The 23,463-nt window shown below is 30.1% G+C and overlaps 1 protein-coding gene across 4 annotated transcripts in view; it reads left to right on the forward strand.

The window, feature by feature from the left end:
- Window positions 1-811: 811 nt before the first annotated feature.
- LOC143079530 (dixin-like) overlaps window positions 812-23,463 on the forward strand; it is a 36,084-nt gene continuing 13,432 nt past the window's right edge. Inside the window, exons 1-5 of one of the 4 annotated variants that reach the window (XM_076254932.1) lie at window positions 812-1,448; window positions 10,141-10,270; window positions 12,674-12,799; window positions 13,982-14,112; window positions 16,212-16,309. In XM_076254932.1, the coding sequence (XP_076111047.1) occupies window positions 1,008-1,448; window positions 10,141-10,270; window positions 12,674-12,799; window positions 13,982-14,112; window positions 16,212-16,309 (926 nt within the window). In that variant the 5' untranslated portion in view covers window positions 812-1,007. Of the gene's footprint in view, window positions 1,449-6,230; window positions 6,850-10,140; window positions 10,271-12,673; window positions 12,800-13,981; window positions 14,113-16,211; window positions 16,310-23,463 lie in introns of those variants that run through there. The other 3 variants (XM_076254931.1, XM_076254934.1, XM_076254933.1) reach the window with 3 other exon arrangements.

Genomic DNA, 23,463 nt, shown 5'->3' on the forward strand with positions numbered 1-23,463 from the left:
AATTTATAGAACATAAAAAGATGAACAGCACACTTATAAACTTAACGTACCATTTTAAGTTGGGGGGGGGGGGGGGGGGGGGGTTATAACATGAATACACCATGTGACAATTTTTAATACTAGTATGCAGTTTAATAACAAAACACACAAACACGTTATTTTTTGGTTTATTTTCAATTAATATGGTTTTGATTATTATTTTCGATCATTTACGGTTTGATTGAAAAATCCCTTTCAACATCATGTCACTCATGACAATTGTTGATCATGCATCAGTTATATCAGCAGGTTGTATGGAACACCTTCCTATTCGTTTAAAGATATTAAAAATATCTCTTGTTCTATAATCTATATAACAATCTTTTGTTTTGAATGACATACCGTCAAAATGAGTAAATATTGACAAAAGAAAGAAAAAAAATATGATCAGACACGAAGTTTCATTGTTATTTTTTTGTCTTTTATTGTAGTTCTAAATGTTTGGCCTTCATTAGAGAGTCTTTCGTTGAAATCAATCTTTTTTTACCTGAACAAATTCTTTGTTATTATTTGACAATAAGAAGCTTATATACCTGGTTGATCCCACAATAGTAACAAACACTTTGAACCACTTTAGTCCCTCCTTTGCTACCCCAAAGGTTATTTTACCTATTGTAAATGGTACTACGAATACCCCAATAAAATATTGATGTTTATTGTTGACACGTTAACCTGCTTTCACAACAAAACATGTATAAATAATTAGTAAATCTCCTGTGGCGATCCCCAGTTTATTGATACTATCGCTTTATTTACTCTTACACAGTTGATTTCCGACCCACGACGCTCGTTGAAACATTTTCCATTGTGCCGTCCTGCACAAATTATCAGGGATCATCTCCTTATAATCACTACATTGACCCATAGCTAGTGTCGTATATCAAACGCTACATGCCACAAATTATCGAGGCTTATCAATTTCATTAGTTTATAAGTCGTGGTCAGTTCAAGATGAAGGAATTGTTATAATGATGGATTTAAATTCATCCAGGAATTCAACTAAAAAAATCACAGGAAAATGTGAAAATTCTCAAAATAATACTGTGGATTTACGAAATGGTGTTAATATGTTTAAAGGTAATGGAATTTTAAATAATAATCATCATTATAACAAAATTGTTGCCGGATCGAAATTCAGTGATGGAGATAAGAATTCTACAATTAATCCAGAATCTAAATTTTCACCGAGAGTAAAACAAGGAATAGAATTAAAGATATTAAAACCAGCGATATACAGTGATGTAAAATCTGTAACACAAAGTTATCTACGTTCTCGCGGGTCGACACCGTCACCACTGGCAACATCTTCAGCAAAAGAACAAGATTCGGATTCCTCTAGTTCAACCCTAGAGAGTTTACAGAGTGGGAATACAACATCTGACTCAGGCAAATCTGTAATACAGAAAAAGGTGGGTAACAAAAAATTAACAGATGTATATCTAAAAAAATACGTATTTTATTTTGGTTTTATTTCCTTTTTTCTGTGACCAATCATGGACTTTTCTGTAATAATATTCACATCCTTGGACCAAATGTATATTTATAGTTCCGGATTCATTTTTTTTTGTAAGAGAGAGAGAGAAAGAACGAGAGAAAGAGAGAGAGAGAGAGAGTTCGGATGAAATTGTATGACTCATATACGTTATTACGTTGGCCATGCAAAGTTTATATCTTGTATAATTTTTATAATTTTTTGGAATTAGTAATGTTTTAATCCAATTGCCTAGTGCAACTTACTATATTGGTATTTAAATATGACAAATGTTTTATAATTGTATTAATCATTGATCATGTATGCTTACACAATTAAAACATTAAATATTTAATATCTACTCATGCAAGTTATTGTAATACAAAAATCTGTATTAAATTAAATCCTTTATTTGTACGTGTCGAAAGTTTAATTGTTCAATACAAATTCCTTAACGGAATAAAGTAAAAACAATTTGTTCGGGTTGACTTAGAAATTAAATATAATGAAAAATAAATAATAAATGAAAGAATCGATATGATTTCAGGTTATATGTCTTATGACTCTCTTATGGTCTGACCCTTGCTTCTGAGGCTGTTTTAAATAATTGATACATTCTTTAATAGTTGTAAAGATAAAGAGTCTTTGAAAGTTATCCATTATAAAGCTACGGTTCATATAACTGTTTCATGTCGGCGATTATAACCATTCCTTTATATAAACGATATTTAACAATTATTGTGGTGGTTTGAAAGCTAGAAATTGTTTCTTGACGACTTTTTAAATTTGCCAAATACATTTTGTTTTCACGAATAGCTGCACATAGTTATACACGTGTATTTAAGTATGTTTATTTTTGCGTCAGAATAAAACAAGGTTTTAATCAATGAAATTGTTTAAATATTTCGTGTTTCTATGTTAAACCTGTAAAGAATTGTTCATTGGGAATTGAATTTATCAACAATATTCACATGATTCAGTGAATTGTTTATCATATGAATCTCACTTCCTAACCTAACAAAGGTCGGTGGTTTTCTGCGGGCACTCCGTCTACTTCCACCATTTGTGCACCAATTAAAACTGACCACCACGTAAAAGCAAAAATCCGGCGCTTGAAAGTGGCGTTAAAACACCAAAAATCAAAAAATCAAATAATTGGTATCATTATTTTAAAAGATTTATCCAGAGTCTTGTAATGTCAGCGAGACTAGTCGAGAATATTAAAAAGTAGCAGAAGGTGTTTCTATATCTAATAGCTTGTGAGACACATAGCTTACTAGACTCATGTGGACAAAATCTTGACATATTGATATTGTATAGTGTGTCTTTCTATGTTGTGATTTTACACTATTGTTTCAGATTAGGGGGAAAGTTTGGTACCATTAAAAGTTTGAAACGTTTAAACCCGCTGCAATTGTTTGCACCTGTCCTAAATCATGAATATGATGTTCAGTAGTTGTCGTTTGTTGATGTGGTTTATCATTGTTTCTCGTTTCTTGTATTTTATATAGATAAGACCGTTGGTTTTCCTGTTTGAATGGTTTATAACACTAGTAATTTTTGGTGGTCCTTTATACTATGAAAATATAATTCGAAATAACCGTGTCAAAAACTAAACAATTGTGTGAATGTGTATTACTACTGATTTATTTATATCTTCTTTGAAACTACCCCTATTCAGTACCCCTGGTCGTTTTACCAAACACGTCCATTATATGTACATTAAGTTCGGGTTCATGTACACACTATCTGTAGACAACATAAAAACTCCATTTATTTAATTATCTATAATTATCAGTTAAAGATTTGTTATTCTCACAATTAAGATGTCCTAACATTGTCTAGGAAACATAGTGGAGACATCGAGATCCGGTTTGACCACCTGATCTCGACAGGTGTTCACTGATACAGGTGAAAATATGTAAAGTCAAATTAATGCATTTTAAGATAAAAATACAAATTCAGTTTACCGGATATTGAATATGATTAAAAGATAAAAAAAAAAAAAAAAAAAAAATCAAATTTCATTTCCACCTTTCCCATGGAAATTTATAAAATATATTTACAAAACATGTGCATTCTTTAATAGAATTTTGATATATTTACAAAACAAAATTAAAGCCTCTATTGTCTTCAAGATTTTTAATATTTTGTTTGTTTATAACGACTTACGAAGTATACATGGTACAAAATGTATACACTTAAGGTATACAACTGACTGGCACTTAAACCTGAAGTATTATAACACCCAATAACGCTTAAAACAACGCTAGTTTCCCTCCTCGTCTCAAATTGATTTACTACAAGGACGTTGTTGGGAGACATTTAGTGATAAAATATCTCAGTTGGTTGTTAAGAAAGAGGATCGGATATTTTAATGGGTTCCCCTTTCAATTACTAAATAAAATAACACTGTATACATCTGTTGCATCCTACGGACATACCTGTGTAGAAGACCCAGTGGCAATCTAATCCGAGTTCTATATTTTAATTAGACCCCCCCCCCCCAAAAAAAAAAAATAAAAAAAAAAATGGTTGCAAGGGCTGTTTTCTGCTCTTTGATCAGCAGTGGGATGTTACGAACTTCGTATTAACCCTTTTTACATCTTCATGTACTATGTTTGGTGTCGTTGTCTCGATATCGTTAACAACGAATTTGAAAATGAGTAACATGATGGAGTGGAACAAACTTAGTCACCATGCCATTGTCACGAAGCCTTACTGGTAACCCGGGTGTACCCTCCTATCTCAAATAAAACTCAGTGTTGATTTTTCAGTTTTTATTGGAATTATATTGTGTTCCTGTGTATTTTTGTATAGTACTTGGACATTTATCTGTTTGTCTTTTACAGAACACATTTCTTCAAAATAGATATTGCTAGATGCTTGAAATTCTTAACGTTTCAAGTTCTGTTATGTTTACTAATATCTTAGGTTGTAAACATTTTATGACCGAATTTACTTGAATTTTCTTTTGGTTATTCATTTCAATGGGATACTTGTAGATAACCTAAAGGTTTTAAGGACTCTTGTAACCTAAACGATTTATTACAAGTTGTTTTCACATTTTAATTTGGGTTGCTTCCCCTGCTCTTCAACACCGTCAGATTTCTCGTTATTATTTTTCGTTTTTTAGATCGTTTGTTAAAATCAAAAGCATTAAGCCGCGTATAGTAATTACTTGGCGAATATCAAATTTTGTTATATTATTACTTATGGGCATATATATGTGGGTCTCCCATTTCTTTATTCTTTATTTATAAGACTGTTTGTCTCTCTTCTTTATTTATTTTGCTCATTGATCTCTACTTTTCATATGTAAGATGTTCACTATTTTTCTTAAATTCTGGCATCCCATTCAGGCCCGTAGCCAGGAATTTCCAAGGGGGTTCGTTGGACTCATGAACTCGACTTTAACAGTCACAATTTGAAAAAAAAACGTTGACTTTAACAGTGCTTATATTTGATTTCAAGGGGGGGGGGGAGGTCGTCCGAACCCCCCTGGCTACGGGTATGCCATTATTCTCCATTCTTTGCCTGTATTTCTTTATACTTTTTTTTTTTTGCTATATTTCTCTTTACTTAATTTTTGAATATCTGCACCTTTTGACCATATACTCTATTCTGTAAATCCTATCCAGACCTTCATATGTGTCTCCATACACTGAAACCCCTGGCTCTAAACGTTGCACGTGCGTTGCGGCCTTTCATACATGTTATAATTTTCTGTGTTTTCAAAAATGTCAATTTCTGTATTAGTTTACTATAATTATAGTATTTCTGACAGTTTATTTGTTCGATTTTATTAAATGTGATTTTAGGTAAAACCAAAAAATAAAAACGTTTATTCGTATACCATGTATACATATACTATATATATCCGTCCAGCGGCCAGGACATCCTCTGGCTTTACTTACACCAGAGACATATAATACAATATTGAATTATGTGCCTCTGCTTGCCTTACACCAGGGACTTGTATTGCATGTTTCTGCTTACACTGTATCTTCACATCTGTATTATTTAATTCTACAGTTCCTGATAAAAAAAAAATGCCGGGTCTTCGGCTATTTTTACAGTTTAAAAATGAAGATATTCTCTCTCTCTCTCTCTCTCTCTCTCTCTCTCTCTCTCTCTCTCTCTCTCTCTCTCTCTCTCTCTCTCTCTCTCTCTCTCTCGGGAAAATGGCATACTACAAGAAAAGATAATTACTGTTACAGGGTTTTTATTGTCCCATGCATGGCTTGTTAAATTTCTTCAGAATTCGGTTTAACAATAAAGATAAAATAAAATAGGGTCATGATAGGGTTTACAAAACACTGAGAAAATCCAAAAAATAGAGAATAGAGGGGGGATAAATAGAAAAATGGTAAAAAAGTAAAGAAAATAAAATAATGGGGTGCTAAATATAAAGAAAAAAAGATAAGAAATGCAGAATAAAGTAAGAAAACAGAATGTACCCCCCATAGAACTACGACTAAAGGTGACGCGTGAAAGCAAAAACGCGGAAATTTATCATATCTTTTCGAGACAGCACTCTTTGCAAAATATTCTCTAAATTGTTTGTGAAACTATTAACCTTTCTTGTTTTACTGAAATCCGATTAAAAGAAATGTAAATGATAAGCTATACATTCTGATTGTCACCTTAAGTATGATATCTTGTGTACATATTTTTCTATTTGGAGATTATTAAATTAAAAACAGCGCCATCTTTCGGACACAGGTTGTTGCGAATGATTTGTTTACATTTTTATTCACACAAAAAATATGGTATTTCAGTGACATGTAATGAATGAAAACTAACAGGAAATTTGTTTGCATTTGATAATCTTTTGATGTTTTTGTGATTGACATGGAGTAAATTTTGGAAGTTTAACCTTATTTTAGATAGACTATTGATTCGAATGTGAGTCGGATAACCGACGGATCGATGATTTGATTTGAATATGATTGTGAACATTCCTTTAAACCTGGAATGAATATCAAATTACTCTTTTTTATCTAATTTTCCCGTCAGTGATAAAATGAAGATTCCATGCTTCCAGTTATAATTTTGTATAGTTTGTTTATATGTAAGCAGTAAACAACAGTAGACCTGTCTGGGCTGAAGTGGCAGGAAAAGGCATTTCCTTGGAACACATAACCTTTTCCTGTTTTCTGTGTATTATATATTGTGTACTTAAAATTATCTATCTCAATGTGAAATGAAATATGGTGTTTTATCATCTATTTCGACACCCAATCCTTTCACTACAAGTAAAATCTATCTGAGGAAATATGGCATCCCCTGCAAAGTCACCTGACGAAGAAGGATCAAAGTCATGGATGGAATGGAGAGTAAGATCTTTTTGTAAATGATAAATTTCATTTTTATAAATTAGTTTATGTCATGAAACTAACAATAAGATTTCAGAACAAAATCTTTAAATTTTGATAAATATGCTGCTATTTGGTACCAGTGTATACATTTTGTAAATGCTTTCAGTTTGCATCTAAGAAATGAAGATCTAGAACAATCAGAACCCTGGCTTCATCTTTGGGTTATATGCTTTCAAAAGGAGCATATATAGTGCAATAGTTGATTTGGGTCATACCTATATGTCCTGTAAGAACATATATATATACTATATATACATTGTGAAGGAGCTAACAATTTCGCACAATATCGGATTTCCAAAAGTTGTGATGATAGATAAAGGAAACATGCACCAATTATAAACCTGTAGAAGACCTACATCATAGAAAGATAGTGACTTCTATTTAGTATTACCATGATTACAGTGTTTCTATCAAAATATGTTAAAGAATTGATTGATTAAAACCACAGAATTCATGGTTAATATGTTCTTACAATTGACATACATGTACAAATGTAAATACATTGTACATAGATGTTGTATATATATAGATACATGTACATGTACAAAAATGTATATTCAATAATTGTAAATAACAATATTTCCAGTGAAACAATACAAACTAATTAATTGTATAATACTGGAATCACACTTGCTGTCTGATTCTGAAGACACAATGTTTCTAGTGTTGTAACCAAAATAAAGAAATTCTGGCTATAAACTGATCTTACAAATCTTCTTTGGGGATAAAATCTTGATTCTTATTTGTTAGTTGTTAAAATATAATCCTTAATATACATGTACAGTACATTTACTGTCATTGTACATGCATATGTACCCTGTACATACAAATGTATGATACATTCTTGTTTATAAGGAAAACAGGAAATCAAGTGTTGTTTCTAGATACACATGTACATGTTCCATCCTTTTTTTTTTAAAATCTGCATGGGAAATGAGAATAACAGAAAATATTTACACAAACAATGAATTAGTAAGTCCTTGGTAAAATTCCATATTTGTTAATTCTATATAGGAGTGACATTTGGTTCAGGTCAAATGAATAATCTACAAATGTACTAGGTGCAGCTGTATTGGTTAAATGTTTGATCATTGTTTGGAATTGATCAAGAAGTGAAATTGATAAATAATTGTCCTATTTCTGATGATATGTATACAATGCTGCAAATGACATGGTAGAAAGTAATGAGATTGATCTCCACAGGTGGTCTTTTGCCTCATTTTACACCTGTTTGGAGATATTGTTGAAAAATTATTAATTATCATCCCGGTGTCATTTTAAAATTAATAACACTGAATACAGTGTATTGTACATGGTACCCTTTTAATTCACTTACAAATTGATGCTTGGGAAAATCTCTGAAAAGCGTGAGAACATTTGCAAACATTATGAATAGGAAGATAATCTTACATTTTCAACATGATTTAGAAAATATTATTAAAAAATTTAACAATACTGTATGCCTTTAAGTGATATTGTCGGCAAGTGTCTGAACATGCATTTTACTTGAATAACACTTTCCTGTTTGAGTTTTAAATGAGTAAACACAGGTATTTAAAGTGTTCTTAGTTTAATTTTATTAGTATATTTTCAAGATTGACATCATTTTTTTGTAATTTTCACTTTAGAATTCAGACAGACAAGAAGAGATAACCCCCTAACCTAAAGGACTTTTTAATGGTTTGGGAATAGAACACTACATTATATTATAATACAATACTCTGATATTTAAATAGAGTCTTAAAATTTGAACAATGTGTTCATTCCTAAGACGGGTCAATCTGGCCTGCCATTAGCTTTGAAAGTAAATCTGGCTGTTATGTTTGTTTAGAAAATAAAGTTGTTTGTCCTCTTTTGTTATGGATAAAAGTATTTTAGTCCTTTAACAAAAATCCTATTAGTGTTTGTTATGTTTCGTTAAACATAGTAAATATCAAAAGAAAGGCACCAAAGATTTTATGTTATTTTTTTCAAGGTAGTTTAATCGGAAATAATTAGATTAAATCAAGTCAATATTTATAGATTCCATTTAGGGCATGTCCACAATTTAAATTGTTCATACTTTTTTTTATCAAACATGGTCAAACATATCAAACAAAGTTGAAAACTTTTATGTACGTGTAAATGTACATGTATATACACTTTGATTGTTTGCCTTAGCATAAATTACATACCAGAAGTATGTTTGAACAATTCATTAATGTAATGAAGTACCTCAAAGTCACATTGTTTAGTAGATTTTAGAAAAATCAATAACTTGATGAGTTAATGAAAAATTATAGCTATTACATTGTATTGGATTCCTTTCAACAGTTGGCAACCCAGAAATGACTGTATTTATTGGTTATTTATTCCTTTTATGTCTATGCACACACACTGCTTTTTCATAATTTATTAATTTTATAAGATACAGTACATTTAAATTAAATAGTAGTTGCCAGTATTTACAAAATGTATCATTGCAACTTTAAATACTATAATAATTAATCATTTTGTCAAATCTGTTGAAACAGGAACATGTCAGTAACAAAACAATAGATTTCAAAATAAGATAAATGCCCTTATTTCCTTTTGAGCTTATGCAAATGCAGAATTGAGCATGGAAACAGGGAATGTAGTTTCTATATAAATGAATATACAATTTATAAGCATGTTTCCTCAGGAGCAATATCCCTATTGCAAAAAACATGGCACTAGATTTTCCCAAGCATACATGTACATACTTATAATACATATCCCAGAATGACACAGCAACTAAAGTCCTACTTAAATTAATTATTAGATAAAATTATAGTCTTCAGATGAGATCTTGTCTTCTTTTAAAAACTTTTTAACAAATTGTAACTCAGATGGAGAGTTGTCTCATTGGCACACCTAGGCCTACCACATATTTTTATATCTATATATAGTACATCTTTTGTGGTTACCATATGTATATATATTACTAATCAGTTTTAGAGTCAAAGTTGTGCGATTTAGTAAATTATACATCAAATTGTCAATATCTATAAAAATGATATTATTAAAAGCAAAGCTAATTAAAAAAAGAAGTAAAACTGAATATATATATACAGACAAAAAAAAAGGTTACATTTTGTATACATTCACTGCTTGTTATTGTATAATTATATGTCAATTGAATGCCATATCCCAGTTATTTATTTTTCTGCAAATTTAATTAATGAGGATTTTAGAACAAGCCATATTTTATAGGAGATAAATATACATGTATAACTTTTTTAATTTCAGCAACAACTACAAGCATATGTTGCTTGGGTAAACTCCCAGTTGAAAAAGAAGCCTGGTGTTCGCCTGATCGAAGATCTACGCAATGATATGAAAGACGGAGTAGCTATGATAGAGCTCATAGAAATAGTTGGTAAGCATTTTCTCTACTTACTATACATGTATACATAGATATAAGATGATGTGTTATGAGTACCAATGAGACAACTCTCGATCCAAGTATAACATAGCAACTTGTAAAAAAACTGTTATACAAATGTACAAAAAATGTAGGTCAAAGTCTTGAACACAGGGCCTTGGCTCACACCAAACAGCAATCTATAAAGGGCCCCAAAAATTACTAGTGTAAAACAGTTCAAACGGTAAAACCAGCCGTCTAATCTCTCTCTATATATATATATATATATAAAAAACAAGAACCACATGTACATCAGCAAACAACAACAACTGAACATCAGATTCCTGACTTAGAACATCACAACTTAAAACACACTATAAAATATCAATTGAATTGGCGTAAGTCAATCAAAAGACATTAACACAAGTGAACATATACTGAACAAATAAATTTGATCTATGACACAATGTAAATACAAACTGTACAGTACATTTAGTAGAGATTGACTATTTTAAATTGTTTTGTTCTTTGCAACTAGCACATAAAGTTCTAGTGATTTACCACCATTTATTGTAATCATAAGGTTTTCAAAACTAGGTGAAGGTTTTGTAATTTACTTTGAAAAATAAACAACTTTGAAAAGTAAATCTGATCAGTAAATGATCATAAAAGGTGAAAACTTAAAGTCAGTGTCTTAGTGACAGTATACTCCAATGACAGAAAATTACAGTTAACAATGTAAAGCTTTTATCAAATTACATGTATCTAGTTACACATGATATAATAGATGAGTTGTTTTTTAAGATTCTAAGCTATAATTTGTTATTATATAGTGCTTTACTTTAGTGTTGTGCTTAAATGCTGAAAAGAAATTTAATAGGTCTACCTTTATTTTTAATATCTTTTGAAAAAAATACATTTTGACTCTTAGAGGTACATGTACATGTAGATAATAAGTCATGTGTGTTCATTCATGTACATGACTACACGTATAGAATAATGGTATTTTTTGTTGAAACTGAGTATAGGCAAACATAACTATTGAACCCCATATATAGGGTGAGCTGAAAAAAATCGAATCAAAGAATCAAAAAATTAAAATCCCATTATCAAATGATTATATTTTTATAAGCAATTTGTCCTAACAAATTGTTTCGTGAACATTAAATTGAATATGAAACTACAGGCAGTAGATAAAAACACTTCTTTTAAAAAGGCATAGATTACCTTATCTGTATTTGGCAAAACTTTTAGGAATTTTGGTTCTCAATGCTCTTCAACTTCGTAATTTATTTGTTTTTTTTAAAAGTTTTTTGGATTCGAGCGTCACTGATGAGTCTTTTGTATCTAGTCCTGGTATCTATGATGATTTTATTTAATTGCTTCAAAGCATTTAGATAGTTGTTAGGTTTTATTAATGTTAATCATGTTAATTGCATGCATTCATTGTCAAATCTGTAGACATCAACCCACATGTTATGTATTTGACATCATTGCTTCATACAAGTTTAAGAGTATCACATCATATCCATGATCTCAAGAAATATTAGGCAAAGGATCCAAAAGAAAATGTACCAATTGCTGATAAATTTATATAGTGTATTATATATTGATTCATGAGTTTGTAATACAGATAAAAATCAATACAGAGCTGGAGAATGTAAACATTCTTTGACCATCTATTCTGTTAATGACATTAGAATTTTACAACTGCATGTACTAGAACATCCATGATGCTGGCTGTGTAGTTCTTAGGTGTATATATAAGATTAGTGCACCAACATTGCATTAGTGAACAAAATATAATGTGCACAAAGTTGTCTTATAAAAATAAATGCAAGACTCATCTGTTTTTTCAACTTTATGTCTGGAGGTTGGGACATTTCATTTCTTCAAAATGATTTGAACATTCTGGATATTTGATTTTCCAATAGTAAATAGTACTTTTTTCTCACACAAGATGTCAGTACTGGACTGATGTTGTTTGGGAAACTTCATATACATGTTAAAATTGAAGACCTATTGGTGGGTTGTTATCTTTTTGACACATTCTCCATTCTCAATTTGCATTTATGTTCTGAAGCATGTACATGTGTATTATTGAAAAACATCAATATTTATACGGCAGCTTTAAAACTGTGAGATATACTCGCTGTTTAACCTTGTCTGTCCATCTGTTTGTCCCTCCATCCGTACCATTAATATTTTTGGTCGCATCTTTCTCAGGAACTACATCAAAAGGATTTCTGAAATTTTGTTTCAGGGTTTACATAATGAATATAAAACAGCTATACCCTGTGATGCATTTTCAGATTCATAACTCAACAACTTCCTGGGCGAGTGGGGTGTCATCAGTGAGCAAAAGCTCACAGTTTCACTTGTTCATCATCAATATGTATTTTGTAAATTATGTTTTAGGAGGAGAGCACATGAGTGGTGTCCATCTTTGTCCCTCTACCTACGGTGAAATGAGAGAGAACATTGAAAGAATTCTACATTACATGACTACCAACAGAATCAGGATGCATCATACTAATCCTAAAGGTAATGCAACAGGAAACTGAATATGTTATTTGTAAAAATTAATTAGCAAATACAAAAGGGTATGAAGTGTGACTACTAAATTTATTATTTAATGTAAATTCAGAAATAATTTTGATGTTTTAATTAACGCAAATAATGGGACTAGATAAGTAATACTGTATGGCATTGACAAGTACCTGCATTCTGATATCCGATTCATATATATGTATGCAGATTTTTCTGAAATGATGTAATCTCAATAACTAATCTGGCATTTTTGTCTAATCTTCAAAAATCACAATAATAAATGAATACAATAATTTCTGAATTTACATTAATCATGTTAATCGGACAAGATTATAAAAATTCAAATTTGTGTGTAGCATTTTACCACAATTTAATTTTTTTTTATTCCCATCATGGTTCATTAATCCTGCATATAAGCTTGTTCATTTCCCTGATTACCACATGGATTACTCTGTAGTTTATGCAAATTACTTTCTTTTCAACAATTTCCCGATGAATTATGCACAGTTCTGTCAGGTAATAATAACAATACATGTATTATGTATTTTATAAAATTGAAAAGTTTTTTAATGTTTATTAGATCAATAAAAATAACAGAAACATAAAAGATAATCTTGGTAAAATTGCTAAATTGAAAACTATTAAATTTATCCATCCAGTAAAAAAATAAATAAATTTTATTTATACTAGAAAGAATCAAAGTGCCAGAAATATTTTTCATAGAAAATGAAGCAACAGTTTATAAGAAATTGTCCTGTGATTGAACAAGGAGAATTGAAATTCGAATTGTCCTGTCCAAATTTTATGCAATTAAATACAGAAAATTGAGTTTAGAATTCAATGAATAGAAGATAAGTATTCATTGGGGTACCTTAACTACCATATGTTAGACTGAAAATAAGAAATTTAATGGATGATGTTCTCATTGTGTTCTTAAAGCAGTGGTCAGGTCTGAATTCATTAGTTAATTCATTCTACTGAGTATTAAACTAGCTGAGTAATGATAGTAGTAACTTTTTTACAGCTATGATCTTAAGGTTACTTGAAACAGTAAAATTACCATATATATTCAGAAAACTGCTTGTACATGTTGTAGTAGAAGTATAGTGTCCAAATTATGTTATAAAATACATGTATACACTAGTGATAAAACTTTTGTCATTAAATGTTTTTCAGATATTGTGGATGGCAATCTGAAGTCTATTATGAGATTGATATTAGCATTAGCGGCCCATTTTAAACCACAAAGTGTCAAACATTCCACACAATCCAACAGTAAGAGATCTAGTGTTACTGGTATAGCTCAGGTAAGGATATGTGGTGTTGTTACCATTCATGTCTTATTCTCTGTCTGCCTTAGAATGTCAGAGATGCCATTTGTTTGGATTTTCTTTTCCATACTTTGGTTTGTGCAGTTTAATATATCATACCACATCTTCTAAAATCTATATATTATATAGATATAAAAAAAGATGTAGTATGAGTGACAATAAGACAACTCCCCATCCAAGTCACAGTTTTTAGAAGTAAATCATTATAGGTCAAAGTATGGCCTTCAACACATAGCCTTGGCTCACACCGAACTGCAATCTATAAAGGGCCCCAAAAATTTCTAATGTTAAACAATTCAAATAAGAAAACCAACAGTCTAATCTATATAAATTTCTGCCCATCAACTCAAAAGCAGGTTGATAGAATGTTTTTTTTATAAAAAAAAAATAACACTTAGGGTATGGGACTCAAAAAAATTAATAACCACTATTTGATGTTTATTAAATTATACATGCTATGCTGTCTTCCTGTCAAGTATATTATTTTGTTATACAATGTTATGTTTATTTTGTCACAAATCAAATTTTAAATTGATTTCTATGACAATAGTGATATTCCTTGTGTTTTCCAATCCGATCCATAATACAATTTTGATTGGCTGACAACAATCATGTGACATTCCAAAACCCTATATCACTGACTTGATATCTAAATCTTCCAAGGCTTATCACTCCTATTTTGATACACAAAATATAGTGTGTTGATCATAACATTCTACACATCCTATCCATGAACATTTACAGAAATTTATCAAAGTAAATATATTGCTCAGATCTTCAACTATGTTACACATGTCAAGAACATTACATAACTTTTGCAAGGTGCAGAAATCTGAAAGCTGTTCTAAAAATATTAATGATGTCATTGTTAAAGTCATCCTAATTTGGAGTTATCTCCCATTGTCCAGAATTGTAGTTTATAGTTGAATCAACTACAACCAATGCTTTATTAACAATGCAATATTTAATTTTACTTCCCACTGATAAATAAACGCAATCTTTACACTTCAGTGCTTACAAGCACTTTGATTTTCTCAATAAAATGCAACTGTCAACAACAACAGTTACACAATTTGATCTATCATAATTTCATATTTGCAGAATAAAATTGTAATTATAATTTTGAATACTTCTCTTGGTAGTTGAAAAGTGTTAAATGGGCACACATTTTGTTGTTTATACTAAAGATGCTTTGGTTAACACTTTTACACTCAAAAAGAGTATTCAATTCTGAAATAAAGTGAATATTATTTATTTATATATTTCAATGTGAAAATTCTACGTCACAAATAAATTCCTGCTCAATGTACATGTCATGATGGAATTTTGTAATTGAAATGATATTCACTTTCCATCAATTTGTTGACAGTCAGAAAAGTGAAATTAACCAATCAGTGACTTAAAACATAGCAAATTATAAAATGTTTGACCTGTTGACCCCATACACATTTTAATGTGAATTAATCTTATAATAATGTGAGAACTTCCATATTCTATGCTTCTCATGTGGTATCATGATTCTATGTTTAACACTTATTGACAGGGTATAGCTTTATTTTAGTGAAATGATAAAGATGTTTGTCAGTTTATGTCAGTAATAATTATGATAATAGCAAGATGTGCGTGTATTCCTAAGTCACATTGTTTTAAGATTTACATTTGCTTCAAATTTGAAGCATCTGTTTATAACAGATTCATTTGCAAGCTTCATACAGGTTTTTTTTTACTGAACATATTAACAAATTAAAGCATTATTTGTCCTTAGATATTACAAAATCATAGGAAAAAAATCAGGGCATTGGTTTTCTTGTTTGAATTGTTTAACATTTTTCCACGTCCGTGTTATATATTGCTTACTATGAGTTACAAGTTTTACTCATTGTTGAAGGTTGTTTAGCTGCTTATATCTACATCATTTTTACAATGGCAGATCTTTCCTACTACATCTGCTTATTTTTTTAAAGCATCAAAGATTTCAGAATGATAATGGCATGATTAAAATTTACGAGTGTGGTGACAAACACATAATTTTTTTTATTTTCAATTTTCCTCAACGCTGTTGTTTTTGTTTGCAGGGAGCATCAGCAGCGTTGGCAGAAGCTAGAAGGAATGCTGCAAAAGCTGGTAATAGTTTCAGAAGAAATAGATCATCTTATAATTATAGTGATAGAAGGTAGGTAACTCTTGTTTACATACAGGTTAATATCACTGGTAACTGTTGAATGGTGAAAACACATTGTATTGTTTATGTATGTATAAAGTTCAGACTAAGTTTTTTCATATTGATTATTCAGAAAAATTTTGCAATGTCATAATTTTTGCAAAACTTTCAACATGATAGCAAGGTTTTTCTCAAAAATGAAATCTTTCATCTTGAATTTTGATAGCGTTTACATTTGTTTCTCCCAATTTGGTCCATTTGTCAACAACTACAATATTGCAAATAAGTTATGGATTTACAGTAGATGATGGAGTCTCCGAAAAAAATATTATAGTAACTTATTGAAAAAATATCTCTACATATGTTTGGAATCACGATTGAACTGACTGAAAAATTAAACATAGAAAATGGTTGAACTAATCGATAGAACAGTATTTATGAATGATGGAGTTAAGAGTAAGCAGGTGTCGAAGATGTTACGTTCTGTCTTTATCCTTAAGGCTAAAGTTGTCATATACAGAATTGAAGTGTTTTTGTACAAGTTCTTGTGACAATGATAAAAGGATTACCTGAAACTTAATCACCCTTTTTATTCTGAATTAGAGGGAGTAAGCATTGTTCCGCCCGTTCATTGTTGAAGGTACTCGGAATTTGACACATTAATTGACAAATAAATCTCTTAATGGATAGCATAAACATTTCAAAAAATGAGAAAGAGGAAAGAAATACTTAAAAATTTCAATAAATTTCCAAAAATAGAAATAATAGTTGAAAATTTTTATTTTTGGTAAAGTTGTTGATTTGTGAAAAAGCCCTGAGGCTTAATGGTGATAATGTAATACACGGGACAATAAAAAAGATAATTTGATCGGATAAAAACTTTTAATAATATGAGTTTAAACTACCCCAGGATGTTTCATGTCGGCTAACTATAAATCATAAATACTATATCTAACATACATCACAACAAATAACAGGTCTCTGTTTGTTTATTATTTGTACCAGTAGTTCTTAGGATTTACTTTCTAATAAGGTAATCTGAATGTCAAATACAATCAGGAGAATTTCAAAAATTTACAAATATAAAGATGAATAATGCTATTCTTTATGTTTTCTTGTGGTATGTCATGTCAAAATTTATAAATAGTCTTTTGGAAATTATTTGTAAAATATTTTATAGTCAATAGACAGGGAACAGCAAGAATGAGCATTGTAAATTGATTTGTGAGAAATATGTTATTTGCTTATTTAGTGTTCTCTTAAAAAAAAATGTAGTTCTGTAGTTAAAAATTGCTTGCAATGATTTAATTTTTATTCTTTAATTCTTTGGCTGCAAAATATTTAAAGTTACAGTTGGGGATGTAATTATAAAAAAAAAATGATAGGGAATCTGACTCTGAGACTAAATTAAAAAAAAAAATGAAACCAAAACTAAAAATTATAAAAAATGATTGAATGAAAAAATTATCATGTATAGTGGTGAAATCAAATAAAATGTAACTACAACAAACGTTTATTGCTCCATGGGACCTTTAAGGTGGTTGACCTAGGTTAAGGGACATAACTCTTAAAATCATCAGTACGTTTGTGTCAACCATTTTCAAAAACATATTCTAAGCTTCTAGGTTACATAGATTATTTTCAATCTGTTTCAGGTAAATGCTTAAAATACATTGGTGAACTTGACTTTTACAAACACTTGACTGATTTAAAGAGTTATCTCCCTTAACCTAGGTCTACCTCCTTAAATGGCAGCATCTTTATCAGTTCAATAGCTTAAATTAATTAAAAGCAGATTGAATTATTCATTAAATGCCTTTTGGTGTTTTTTGAATATTTTTATTTTGCAAACAGGACTGATATTTAGGGCACTGACTCTTTTATAAATGTGTTACAACATATTCAAAATAAGATTATTACATGTTTATTAATATGACTAAATGCACAGATAATAACTATTATTAAGATAAAAACAGAAAATGTACCAAGTTACTCCTTTATTATGAGAATATATAATTGACGATTAGTTGTCATTAATTCCAAACTAGAAATGTACCTAGAATGAACTGGGGTTTTTTACATTCTATATATTGTACCAGTGGCAATTTTCATTAAAAGGAGTAAATTCATGAAGGCTTAGTATTGGCCATCAGATTTCAATGGTTTTTTTTAATCAAGCCATATTATAGTACTACAAATTTCACATATAAATAGTTATGATATAATATAAATTACAAAATACTGTGGATTCATTTATTTCCGAGGGTATCAATTTTCTTGCATAGGGTAAAACTTGCATTTTCGTGGATATTAAATTTCGTGGTTTTGCTAATCTCTGCATACAAAGTCTATAGAGAATTTGTATTTCGTTGAATATTCAAATTTGTGGTTCACCTGTACCAAGAAAACCTGCGAAAATTGGTATCGAACGAATAATAATGTATCCACAGTAACCTCATTTACGCAGATCTGATATTAAAATAACGAAGTATTGACTCTTTAAGTATGCATTATTTGCGTTGAAACATCAGTTTTGGTCAAATTTTGAATAATTCTGATCAGTTATTCGCATAATTTACACTGACAACCACCCAAGATCCAAAATGTTTTTGTGTCTGAGTATTCAATATCATTATTGGCAACTCTTTTTTTTACAGAATATTTTAGATCCTAGTTTTTTTTTATACTTGAAATCTGTTTGAGAGAGCACCTGAGACCAGCCCCTGTTTTGGGTGAGGTTCTTGTTGCTCAGTCTTTAGTTTTTTCAAAGTTTTGAATATCCCTAATTTTATTAAAATTATTATCTTTCGCCTCTCTTTTAATCAAAAGATTTTTGTGAACAGGGAAAGACATATTTCTGGAAGCCATGCAGCTGTTGAAAAGATATTTAGTCTTTTTGCAATACTTATACTCCTGACATTGCAGTGTAGCAATAAATTCTGTTTACCATTACAAGAAGTGATCTACACCATCAATTATTTGTAGTCTTGTCTATAAGGTGAAAATTTAACTCCCTACAACAAGTCTACGAGAATGAGATTTAATTAACTGAAAGATGATGGAATATTTACAGATGAATGCTCCCAGATAGTGGTTCTCTCCTAATTAATTTAGGTAGCATGTCTAATGTGTTTATCCTCTCAACTGACCCATTCACCTGACCATGTCATGGACATACTTCATTAACGTCATATATACACAATGTCTTTGATATTTGATATGAAATTAGGAAATTTATCAGACAGGAAGATGAAAAACATTCTTAGTGACGGTGCATGCATATCTGTCTCTGGTGAAGTTAATAAGACAGGCAAAAAGAAATAGTAAAATAGAGAGAGAAATCGTAGTGCATTCTGCACCTTTAGCCACTAGATTAGTAAAAAATATTTTTCAGCCTATTTAATTTTTGAAAAAACTTTGCTTAGACTAGTTAGAAAAATATCGGAATATTGGACTTCAACTTAGATGTCGGAAAAGATTTTGGTGCAGACTGGTAGTATTTGATATATTATGTTCTTTGACCACTTAGTTTGGACCATGAATATAAATCTACAATTTTACATCTGACTTGTTCGATTTGCAAATGTACCGATATTCAAATTGTCAATTATTGAAGGAATGTATCAGTTTTATTAATACTGCAACAGATTGCATATAATTGACATATTTTCATTGTATGCTGAATAAAATTGGATTTTTTCCGATTTCTGAAAGAAAAATCTAAAGTGTTGATGATTGAAATTTACAAGATGCATATAAATACCATGGAACATGACAAAAAATATGTGCATCCAGAATAATAAAAAAATGAGATGTTTTGATATGTGGACTTCAACATTTATTTAAGCTGACCATAAAGCTATGAAAATGTCTTGGTAATTAACTTCAAATGAGATTCTTAGACTGATAGTAATGATTTATCCATGTGTTGGATTTATGTGTTGAATTGAATTTGTTTTGATTACTTGATAGGCAAAGATTGACAAATGTGATTGATTCTCTTTTTGTCTTCAAATGACAAACAAAATGACATTTAATGTTAAGGTCAGAGTTCAAGTTTGTATACAGAGAAGGGTTGATATGTACATTATATAATTTATCATGCTAATTATGGGAGTTATCAATGGTGTGATGGTTGAAAGGAAATGTGGTTTGTTGTAGCCTACACAAGGTTTGTTACAATTTAGTTTATTAAGTAGTGCATACATATGTGCAATTTTCTGTATTGCATCACATCGTCATGCATGCTACAAGAACTTGGTTGATTGCTCAAATTTATCACAATTACATCTAATTCTTCAATAGGGTTCTATCAAATCCATGTGTATGAAATTTGACAAATGTCCCTCGAAACATAGATGTAATGTCTATGCTATGGGTATTTACATCTATGCTTGAAACAAGGCTTACACATTGAGGATTAAAATAATTGAGAAATTATGTGTAATTTTGTGTCTAATATATATATAGAAAAAAACTATTTTTGATATAATAGAAATTTTTAGATTAAATTTTTTACTAGGAAACTCCAGTTTAAATTCATGTAATTGATTAAGGGAATCTTTTATTTTTTCTCAGGACAAGAAATATTTTAATTTGGTATAAATAAGAATCCTGCTTTATACTATACCAATGGGTTGAACTGAATTTAGAAACACTGTCATTGTACATTTTTTCCACCCACATTGTAAAAGAGGAACCTCTGGAATCTGTGTTGTAAACAATGCTATAATATCTGTTCGCATTGGAACAAATATTCTATACCCTTTATTTCAGTGGAAACTGATGGTGTAAAAAAATTCCAATGGAAATGGTATTCAAGAATATCTCTTCCATTTGGTACTACTATGAAAAAGGAACCAGTGAGGGGGGATAGGACCTTTATCAGGACTTCAGGATCAGGTGTTTTTAAGCTCAGGATTTAGGGATTGACCCTTTTGGGATCCAGAAATTTTTTTTCTTTTGAAAATTGGGATGTCGGAATTGAAATTTAATTAAATTCGGGACCCTCAGGATTTTGTGTTTTTAAGCCCGGGATTTCGGGATCAGGGCCCCTCCTACACCCCCACCCCCACCCCGCAGTGCATTATGTAAAATTGAGAATGGAAATGGGATAGTGTCAAAGAGACAATAGTTTTTCCTTAAATAATGTGGATTTCATAATTAGTAAATTTGGTATAAAAAAAAGATGAGCATTCATGGCTTTTTAATTTTTTCGTTTTCCAAAAGTCTACATACTTTATAGTCTATAGAAAATTGGTATTTCGTTTGATATTTAAATTCATGGTTTACAACCTACACCCAAAATATCCAGGGAAATTGGTATCCCTAGAATATTATTTATCCTAAGTATGTGAAGTTATAACACTCATTAAGAAGAGATATGTTGATATTTATTTATTTCATTAAAAAAACAGTTAACAAACATTTTATTTCTTGAAAGAAACGTTAAATGTGCAACCTTTATTTTTATCAGTCATTTTTTTCAAAATTAGAATTAAAATAAAATTGTAAATTAATTTGAAAACAGAAACAAATCAATTAATAACAGAACAAACTAAATTACATCATTAAAAAATTGGGTCATATATGATGAGGTATGTTTCATACGAAAATTGATTTGTAACTAGAAAGTTATGCAAATATTTATTGAATAACTAAGATCATTTATTTGATGTTAAAGTAATAATCATTTTTGTGTTTTATTTAATGGCTAATTTACTATTGAAACCAGATATAGTTTGAAGATTTATTTGATTATGAAAAGTGGGAAAATATTGGAATAACAATCCAATATTTTGATGTTGTTGGGATAATTGATTTCTGAATAGGGTAACCTCATATCTAAATAGGATTAGTGTGTCCTAGTGTTGATTCTGATACAAATAGATATTTTTATCCATTCATTAAACTTAACACCCCTTGAAAACTTTGTTGGGCTGGCTCGATCAGTCGGTAGAAGAGTTCATTAAGCTAGCTGAGGGGTGTAGAATATTTAACTGAAAGGGAGATCTTTTGTATAGCTATTTAATGCTTGATAAAGTTCCACATCAAGATCCCCTTGGCTAAGTGTATTATCTCTGGACTCCCTGGAGTGGACATGATATCTTTAATCAGATTAACTGGACAAAGATGAAGGGATGCACAGCATAGACCGATACATGTGTAGAATTTGGTAAGGCTTAACCACATTTACTAATTGGTTAATTAATGTGTTATTACATGTATCAGATCTTTATCACAGGTTCTACAATCTGTTTTAGGATGGATAAATTTTTGGCAGAGTGGCTCATCTTGTGATAATCAAGGAATTTTTAGAAATTCTTTTGTGTCTATGAAATTGCATAATTAGTAAAGTTTGTGCAAGATATGAGTTGTTTTGGATTTCTGTGTTCTGGATTGTTAAATATATTCATGAAGATGAGGAGGAGAGATGATATGGTATATTCAGACTTCGTTTTTGATCGGTATATATAAAGTGTGCTTCTGCTGATTGTATATATAATTGTGTACTTATTACTGTGTATACTTAAATGTATTGATTGTATTATTGCACCTATATGATACAATGTACCATTACATGTAAAACTTTAAACTCTTTGTAAGACTTGTATAGTAGTTGATGTACTAAATGATACAATTTACACTGTATATTAAATACAGATTTGCTATTACATTAGTTGAAGTTAGAAATTGTTTATATGGATTTAGTTACTTTCGTGGGTGCAAAATGTATCATTTTTGCTGGATATAGGAAAAACTTGTGATTATGAAAAAGTTTGTATACAAGCCTATTTGGAAAACTTGTGGTTTAAAAAATATATAATTTTGTGCTCATGCTAAAGTTTGTATATAAGCCTATTGAAAATTTATGCTATGCTGAACATTTGGTGTTTTCAGAGTAAACTGTTTTCCATTCCCTACAAAAATGAACAAAATTGATACCTCAAGAATGATAAAACACAACTAGCACGTAGAAATGTCAACTCATTTTCTTTCCGGGAAAGATTACTGGGTAATATTTTTCTTTTTCAAGTCTGTAGGAAACACAAGTTTATATAATTGATAACATTTTGACATTGAGTTTCACCTCTCTAAGTTATATATGCTGTGTAACGCAACTTGAAGCTTTTTACAATATCTTAGGAAATTAACCTTTAGTATAT

The sequence above is a fragment of the Mytilus galloprovincialis genome, chromosome 6 (genome assembly GCF_965363235.1).
Source record: "Mytilus galloprovincialis chromosome 6, xbMytGall1.hap1.1, whole genome shotgun sequence".
In the NCBI taxonomy this organism is placed as follows: Eukaryota; Metazoa; Mollusca; class Bivalvia; order Mytilida; family Mytilidae; genus Mytilus; species Mytilus galloprovincialis.